At 47.0% G+C, this 9,511-nt stretch overlaps 1 protein-coding gene across 5 annotated transcripts in view; it reads left to right on the forward strand.

Annotated features, from left to right (window-relative positions):
- Positions 1 to 8,677, forward strand: part of LOC310755874 (nuclear receptor subfamily 1 group D member 1-like) — a 56,997-nt gene extending 48,320 nt beyond the window's left edge. For all 5 annotated transcript variants that reach the window (XM_083599266.1, XM_083599268.1, XM_083599269.1 and 2 more), the window contains 3 exons: positions 2,431 to 2,616; positions 3,825 to 4,035; positions 5,412 to 8,677. In XM_083599266.1, the coding sequence (XP_083455392.1) occupies positions 2,431 to 2,616; positions 3,825 to 4,035; positions 5,412 to 5,608 (594 nt within the window). In that variant the 3' untranslated portion in view covers positions 5,609 to 8,677. The remainder of the gene's footprint in view (positions 1 to 2,430; positions 2,617 to 3,824; positions 4,036 to 5,411) is intronic.
- The last annotated feature ends 834 nt before the right edge of the window (positions 8,678 to 9,511 follow it).

Here is a 9,511-nt window from a genome sequence, read left to right on the forward strand (position 1 = left end):
CAAGTAGATAAATAGGTACCGCTCCTGCGGGAAGGTAAACATTGTTTCCGTGCGCTACTCTGGTTCGCCAGAAGCGGCTTAGTCATGCTGGCCACATGACCTGGAAGCTGTACGCCGGCTCCCTCGGCCAGTAAAGCAAGATGAGCGCCACAACTCCAGAGTCGGTCACGACTGGACCTAATGGTCAGGGGTCCCTTTACCTTTATTTTACATATCACATAGAGATCTGCGTGGCTCAGCCACCTCCTCTGTTTGCCTTGAGCTGGAAATGCAGCTCCCTTACTTACTACCTTCCCCACCCACTGACGTGCAGCGGAATAAGGTGTTGTTTTGGACCATGTACACCGTTGCTCCTGTTTTTAAAAAATAAATAATCTGCACAAGTGGCAAACTAGCACATGGGGAAACATGGTCCCAGCCCAGCCGTCTCCCCTGCAGAGAAGCTTTCCCTTTTTGCAGTTATAAAAATACGAGCCCTCTTTGTGGCATGAAGTGGCACACTGCATTCTGCTACTGGAGGGCAGGGAGGGAGGGAATTTCAAGTGAATACTGGGAGTGGGGTGACCTCTGCCCATGGTCTTACACACACACCTATGCATTTTTCTCCCAGTGGAGCTTCTTGAGAGGAAATAACTCCCACTGGAAGGAAAAATAGTCACAAACAGTTTTGTGTATGAAATGATGTGCAAGGCGAGGAAAAGCTGTTTGATAGATTACCTGTTTCTTCCCCCACTGCCATTTATATGAAGGGTGGGAAACCTACAACCCTCCCATCAACCTCAGCCAACATGGCCAAAGGTCAGGGTTTACGGGAGTTGAAGTCCCAACAATATGTGGAAGACCCCAAGTTCTCCATCTCTTCCTTGCAGAGCTAATTGAAGGAGGCAGTCAGGAGTTTTGCCCTTGCAGATGTTGCTGATCTGTTGACACTGAGCTTTTAAATAACAGTGGTTGGTTTTATTGTTCACGATGTTTTATTACACCCTACTCTGGGATTTATTTTTAAGGGAAAAGGAGACCATAAATTTCTCAAATGAATAATAAATAATTTTTTAAAACAAATTTAATGGTTCTTAAACAAATACAGATAACCATTAAAAGCTTCCCCAGAAGCACATCCAATGGTCTTTGTTTTATCCATTGTCTCTATACATATACTTAACACATTCAACATTCAAACATATTACTTAACGTAACCCTTCCACTGAGAATAGTGAGCGGTTGGTATAAGAAGGTCTTGATTTTAGTCATTAACATAGTTAAAGAAAGGGGTCCACATTTCTTGGAAGGTGTCTCCATTTGTTATGCCTTTATTTGCCCTTTTGTGTCTGGTGAGGACATTGCTATATGCCAGATACTATTTTGCCATAGATTCAGGGGTATTTCAGTCTGAATAATTTATACATTTTAATTGACTAGAGATTACTACTCCCCCTCCCTTGTGTCGGGGGTTCAAATCCATGCAATGGGGCAAGCTCCCATCACTCTGTCCCTGCTCCTGCCAACCTAGCAGTTCGAAAGCACGCCAGTGCAAGTAGATAAATAGGTACCGCTCCAGCGGGAAGGTAGATGGCATTTCTGTGCGCTTTGGCTTCCGTCACGGTGTTCCGTTGCGCCAGAAGCGGTTTAGCAATGCTGGCCATATGAGCCGGAAAGCTGTCTGTGGACAAACGCCGGCTCCCTCGGCCTGAAAAGCGAGATGAGCGCCGCAACCCCATAGTCGCCTTTGACTGGACTTAACCATCTAGGGGTCCTTTACCATTTACTTTGATTACACGAACCACCTTTTGCAATATAAGGCGGTGTGACGTTAACATATGAGAGTGCGGGAGGTGAAATAATTAAACAGGTTACCCAATCAGAACCCAGGGGGGTGGAGTCAGAGGGACTATAAAACCAGCTCCGGGAAGGGCGAAGGGGGAGTTGGTTGGTTGTTTGGAATGGGAGTTAATTGGGATAGGGTCTGTGGGTAGGTTGAGTTAGTGTAGCGAAATAAGCTGAGTCAGGAACAGTTAGGAGCCAGGAAGACAAGTAAATATCTGAGAGGTGGTTTAGTGAGTGAGAGCAGGTAGCGGAAGTTATAGGTCTGGATAGGCATCCCATGATTGTAATTGACCGTTTATGAAACCACACGCTTGTTAAACTGCAATAAACAAACAGAGGTTTATGTTCCAACTTAACCCTGACTGGACTCAGTATTTTACCAGGTAGGGCCTGGGTGGTGGCAGCGAGAAATAAAGTGGTGGCACAGGGATCAATAGACGGTGAAACATCCGGGGACCCTGTGTGATCGCCACAGGCGGCAGTAAAAGTGCATCTTTTGGAAGTAAATAAATGGTATTTGTCGCTTGCTGAAGCAGTGTATTTGAAAGCGGTTCTTCTGGCTAGATCGAGCTTAACCTTCTTTGCCGACACCCTTGTTGTATGCAGGCCTGTCCTCTGAACGCCACCCCCTATTGCAGCAACGGCAAGAGCAGCCAGCAAGTGTGGGAGGAATTTTCGCAGTGCTTCACGCCAGCCGTCAAGGAGGTGGTGGAGTTTGCCAAGAGCATCCCTGGATTCCAGTCACTCTGCCAGCAAGACCAAGTCATGCTGCTGAAAGCAGGCACTTTCCAGGTAAGAACAGAAGCAGCAGCAGGTGGGACCCACGTGCAACAGCATTTCTCCCCATTTGGGATTCTCAGCAACTGGTATTCAGGGACAGCCTACCTGCAACAGAGGAGGTAGAATCATAGAGCTTGGACCAAAAGGGTCATCTAGTCCAACCCCCAGCATTGCAGGAATCTTTTGCCCAACGTGAGACTTGAACCCATGACCCTGAAATTAATAGTTTCATGCTCTACCAGCTGAGCTGTAGAATCTACTCATTGTGGCTAGCAGCCAGCGATAGCCTTAGGCACTGTATTTTTCGCTCTATTAGGCGCACCAGACCACAAGACGCACCTAGTTTTGGGAGGAGGAAAACAAGAAAAAAAATATTCTGAATCTCAGAAGCCAGAACAGCAAGAGGGATCGCTGTGCAGTGAAAGCAGCAATCCCTCTTGCTGTTCTGGCTTCTGGGATAGCTGCACAGCCTGCCTTCGCTCCATAAGACGCACACACATTTCCCCTTACTTTTTAGGAGGGAAAAAGTGAGTCTTATAGAGCAAAAAATACGATAATTCTTCTTTTGCCTGGGCCTCTCACGGATGGAGCTAGGTGCATACTCTCCTTGGGCAAAAAATAGCTTGCACCAGAGGCAGTCATTGTGGTGCTCTTCAGATGTCTTTTTAGACTCCATCTCCCATCATCACTTACTCTTGGCCAGGCTGGCTGGGTCACAATATTGTTGCATTTTTGGAGGGCCCTGTCATTGCTTAGCAATTGGCTCTCACGCAGGGGACCCGAAAGACCTCCCTTAAGCAGCACTCTTGTGCCTTCAAACAGCCACGCAGCAGGCTGAATTTTAACAAATGTAGTTCCTCCCACTGCTCAAAAACAGAAAAAGGTCAAACCTGTGCTACAGACAGGAGAACTTTAAGGGTACCTGGCACAAGTCAATCTCGAACCTCAAATGCAAAACTCAGTGCAGCCTGTGATAGAGATGAGCAGAGACACCCTTTGTGCTTTCAGGGCTATGTCCTCCTTTTCAAAATACCCTGCTGGCTTCCCAGCCTCTCCTTCCACCTGGTAATAGGACATGGCAACAGGCAATTCCAAAGCCTTGTTTTGGAATCAATGAACGATTAGCTCATGAAGGCCTTTTTCTTCATTCCTAGGATGTTGGTCAAAGTGGCAGCCCGTTTGCTTAGCCCTCAACCTTCCCCTCTTCTTTCCCTTCCCAGGTGCTGATGGTTCGCTTCTCCTCCCTGTTCAGCCCCAAGGAGAAGGTGGTGACCTTCCTGAGCGGGGAGACATACTCGCTCTGCAGCCTACGCACCATGGGCATGGGCTCCCTGCTGGACGCCATGTTTGAGTTCAGCGAGAAGCTCAGTTCCCTGGACTTGGACGCACAGGAAATGGCGCTCTTCATGGCCGTAGTCCTGGTTTCAGCGGGTGAGTCAAGGGGTCATAACTGGCTTTGTTGGGTAGGAGGAGCATTCTGCGGATTGCATTAAAGGCTTTCGCTGTACTTGCGGTCCTGTGCTGGGAGAATCCCAAATGATTCCTTCTCGCCTTGGAGCAATTAAAGGCGCCCAGCCCTGCAAACAGAGGTTAGAGCTAGAAGACTGCAGTATTTACAGAGGGATCCTAATCTTTTATAGCCATCACTACTTACCCTGTTGATCAGTTTTTTTAAAAAGATTTATTTTCATTTACACACACACACACACACACACACACACACACACATAACACAAAAAACCAAAACAAAATATGGAGTAACAGTAAAATACCTTGAGATAATATATCTCCTGCCCATCTGGCTGGGTTGCCCCAGCCACTCTGGGCAGCTTCCCATACATATAAAAATATGATAAGACATCAAACATTAAAAACATCCTGATAAAGGGCTGGCTTTGGATGTGTGTGTTTGTTTTTTTAAAAGCAAATTTAATTTACATTTCTAGCTTTTATGGGGCAAATTGGTATGAGAAACGCCTGGCAAATTTTTTTTCAGAAGTTCAAAGCAGTTGCTGAATGATATTTCCGATAGTCAGCAGTGAAGCTTCCCTGCCTTCATTTTGTGTGTGTGTGTGTATTCCAGCATAATTTATTGGTGCAGAATTTGGGTCATTTCAGAACAGGGTTATTACTTTTTTTAATGTTGAATTGTCATCTGCATCATAATGTCAGGGTGTCTCTAATAAGTGAGCTTGATGCTGACAAGTAAACATTGCAACTATTTCAACTTTACAGTCATACCTCGGGTTAAATGTGCTTCAGGTTGAGCGTATTCAGGTTACGCTCCGCAGCGACCCGGAAGTAACGGAGCGCGATACCTCCAGTTTTCGCCTCTCGCACATGCGCAGACACTCAAAATGACGTCACATGCAGAAGTGGCGACGCACAGATGCGGGTTGCATTCGCTTCAGGATGCGAACGGGGCTCCGGAACAGATCCCGTTCGCATCCAGAGGTACCAGAGAGAGCCAGTGTGGTGTAGTGGTTAAGAGCGGTAGTCTCGTAATCTGGTGAACCGGGTTCGCTTCCCCGCTCCTCCACATGCAGTTGCTGGGTGACCTTGGGCTAGTCACACTTCTCTGAAATCTCTCAGCCCCACTCACCTCAGAGTGTTTGTTGTGGGGGAGGAAGGGAAAGGAGAATGTTAGCCACTTTGAGACTCCTTCGGGTAGTGATAAAGCAGGATATCAAATCCAAACTCTTCTTCTACCACTGTACCATTCTTTCCCCAGGGAAATGAAAACCCCTCTGTTCTCCACGTTGTCTTTCCTGTTTCTGTCAACTCAATACCTTTGCTTTGGTTTTCAGATCGCTCTGGCATCTCTGACGTGGATGCAGTCGAAATCCTCCAGGAGACGTTAATCCGGGCCTTGCGGACTCTCGTGACTAAGAAGCACCCGGACGACTCCACGCTTTTCCCCAAGCTGCTCCTCCGCCTGCCTGACCTGAGAACCCTCAACAACCAACATTCAGAGAAACTCCTTGCCTTCCGGATCAACCCGTAAGCCCGCTGGACTGGACGGCTTCTGAAACCCTGCGAGTTTTGGGTAAGAAGAACCAAGAATCGACCATCAAGCAAACTTAATGCATCGGACTAAATTTTGCTCCGTGGGGAGAAGATGGTGACGGTGAAAGGAGAGGAGCCTAAGGGATCCGGCAAGGGAGGGGAACCCATAGCCCATCGCAGCTGGGATCTACTAGAGCGGATCCCTCCCTGGCGAGGAGACCAGACACAGGAGGAAGGGTTTGTTTCCCAGATAGTGCTCTCCGCGGCGCTGTGCAGATTGAAGATCATTTATTTTGCTAGAGGAGATCAGGCAAACGAGCTGGACACGCGTTGTACCGTGTTGTTTTTCAAATGTGTGCTGATATATATATGTATATATTTATATTTATATATATATATATATATATATACAGTACATGCATATATATCTTACTTTCCATGTGATATTGTGTTGAAGTTCTGTATATAAAAACACTGGGTTTATTGTGCGTAATTATAATAACTCTTGGTAGCGCTTTGTGGGATGGGTGGGGGAGAGGAGGAAAAAAGGACAAATTGATAAGGCGAATGTTGCAACTCTAGCTCCTTTCCTTTTATCTGCATGCTACCGCAGCCCCAGGACTCAAGCTCCCCCGCAGTTCTTTTTTAGAATTCGTTTCTTTGGGGTGGGGAGTTTGCTCTGTTTCGTTGCTGCTCTTTCCCGAAGAAGGGATTGCACACACAGAACTAATTGCTATACCGTCTCTTAAGACGTTCAGTTTATGCTACAGATTTTACCGGGTAGGTGTTAATGTTCAGATGCGTAAAGTAGAACTGCTCAACTTTCCCACTTCCATCCCTGCAACTGAGCAAGTCCTCTTTGTCACACCTGTGACAAAGTGTCTATGTCAATATAATATATATTTTGTAAATGTTGCAAGCAAAAACACAATAGGGGCTTCCACTAGTACACAGGTCAGACTTGCTCTCAACTTTCGGAGGCGGCCATAGCATGCTAGGAAGGCGTCGGGCCCCATGGTGTGGGAAGAGGACCGCTGCAAAGGGGCTAAGGCTGCAGTCCTTAACCTTGCTTACCTGGGAGTAAGCCCCATTGACTTTTGGAGGGCTAAATTCTGAGCAGACAGGGTTTGGGGGAGGGCAGGCTCTCAGAAGGGCAAATGGAAGAAGCAGGAGTGCCTTCCTTGCCAAGTAAGGTTTAGGGAAACAAGCAGAGGTTAGCTGAGCCCTTAGGTAGAAAGGGCTAAGCAAAGCAAACACTCCAAATACCATTCCACCCAACCTTACCAGTTCCTTCCAGGCAATGGTGCTGTCTTTTTCCAGAAGAGCGAAGCTGTATGAGTACTCTCTCCCAGAATTCCAGAACCTAGCTTTCCATTTGAACCTGTAGATCTTGCTCACTTTCCAGGATATGGGGCACAGAGCCCCAGAGTCCTGGCTATCTTCCGAAGCTGCCTTTGTTATATTTAATCCCCAGTCTCTTATTCCAGATGTGTGAATATAACCCTAGACTGCCGGCTAATCGCTCTTTCCTAACAACCAGTTAGTTGGCTTGTGTCTGGGGAGGCGGGGAACAGAATGGAACCTAGAATTAGCTTGGTTCCAACATTTCCCTCCATTCGCTATACTGAAGGCTGTGTGTACTCTACACTTCTCACACACACACACACACACACACACACACACCAGATTTTGAGCCAAGAAATGCTTAAATTTGTGACCTGGGTAAATTATGCAAATTAAATACAGCATTTGTTTATTCTGTACAGTTTATGCTGCTTCCACCAGATGGGAAATGTGTGGGTTTCCCCCCCTTTTTTCTGGTGATGGGGGCACAGGGTGCTTCACCTAGTGATCCCTGCAAGTTCTACTTGGTTTCTGATACCCAAGCTACACATGATGCTGGCAGGCCCGTGTCTGAAGTATAGGTGTCTCTGCATGGTTTTGCACACCAAAGGGGCACATGGGTGGCTGGGGGTGGCGATGTTCTGAACCATTCCTTTGTCCCTGTTCTTTTCTCCGTAGTCCCCCTCCCCCACCTCACCCCACCCAGGCTCAACACCAGCTAAAAGTGCCTGGGGAAAGGAGCTTTGAAGGAGAGAAAGATGGCCGGTGTTGGGGACAGTTCATTGTGCCCCTTTGGAGCTTTTAAGCTATACCCCACCCCAGTCGTTCTCTGGTTTACATGTGATTTCTGCCATTGTCATGTGTAGTTTAGGTCTCGGACCTCACCTTGCAAAGTCCAATGTTTTCAAAATTACTCTTGGGTTGTCAGGGGAAAAAGATTTATTTTCTGTTAAAAAGATGTTCTAAGGATGCTAGATTCCATGCTTGGAAGTGCAGGCACATGGATTACACACAGCCTTGGTTATGTAGCTCCAGAGATCCCAGGAATTGTTTTCCTCAACTTTTGTATGTGAGACTGTGTAGATTTAGAAGGAGCCAAACCTTGAGGTTGGTTGGGATTTTATTTTATTCTTTTTTGAGGGGGAACTTGTAAGGGAGGTGACCAAAAAGGGGTCTTGGCCTCCCACTTCTCTCCTGTAGGACCACCCTCCTGCTCCCACCCCCCAGTGTCCTAACTTGGCTGTAGTCAGCCCTGCCGCCCTATTCTCTGCATTGAAACATATCAGGTCTTTTTACATCCCATTGACAGGAGCTCTCATGGCATGTTTCAGTCACCCTCCTGTGTGCATGATGTGGGGGATATCTGTGTTCTTCGCAGGGTGGGACGGACACTGTTGCTGCTGCTGTTGTTGTTGTTCAACACTGCTTTTAAAATGAAAAAACAAACCAAACATTGCACTTTTCTTAGAAATCTAGAGGAAAAAAATGTATGTTATAACAAAGAATTCCCTCCCTAAACCGGAGTATATTTGCTGCAAAGGGAAAATAGAGAGGGTTTTATTTGCTGCTGCTGGTGCTGCTGCTGTTGCTGCTGTTTGGAGTCCAAAAGGCTCGCAAAAGATACCGACAAGAAAGAGAGAGAGTTTATTTTTTGTCTAATATTGAAGTGCAATAAATACATTGAAATATAAATAAAATAAAGACTTGCTTAACAGTGAAACAAGTGCCTGCCATTTTTGTAGAAGGTGATGCATATACAGTACCTTTTGGGTTTGTTTGGTTCTACTCTGTCTCCTTTTTTATAGCTGTAATTGCTAGTCTTCACCACTAGATGTCTGTGTAGACCACAGTTGTCCCTTATCTCCCCAAATATAGTACTCAAAATGGGCCTACTGACAGGCCTTCAGTGCATGGTAACCGTGGGAACATCCAGCATATGCCAATTCTCAGCAAGTTGCGTGTTTCTGCCACTGCATGCAAGACCCAGCTTTTGGCATGCAACCTCTGTAAATGCCAGGAAAATTAAAATTTGTGTAGGGGAGTAGTTTTGTTTTTAAATAAAAAAGCTGAAGCTTTGTGAGTGCCCCAGACTGGCCTTGCGGGATCAGGCCCAAAGTCCTTAACCAGCATCCTGTTTCTCACAGGGACCAACAGGGGGAATATACAGGAACCAGGGGCCGGCCCACCCATGAGGCAACAGCCTCAGGCGGCAGGGTCCATAGGGGCAGCAAATTCAGCCTCCCAAGGAATGCATCGCCTGCTGCCACCGCTGTGGAGGCGGTGATAGCTGTGGCCCATTCCTTGGTGGCTGGATTTGCCTTATCAGCAATGCCCCCGAATGCCGTCTACTGCAGCTTCTGGGTGAATAGGACGCTTTTGTGGTCCTCCCGCCCTTCTTCCCAATTTAGATCTTCGCTACCCGCTTGTTCCTGGTGTAGATCTTCCCTCGCCCCTTCTTTCCTAGTGGGGGACCCCCATTTTGTTGTTCGCCTCAGGTGCCAACATCTCCTGAGCCGGCCCGGACAGGAACTTTTAATCATCTGGCCTACTTTGCAGG

This window comes from Podarcis filfolensis (genome assembly GCF_964270895.1).
Source record: "Podarcis filfolensis genome assembly, chromosome: 2".
NCBI lineage: Eukaryota > Metazoa > Chordata > Lepidosauria > Squamata > Lacertidae > Podarcis > Podarcis filfolensis.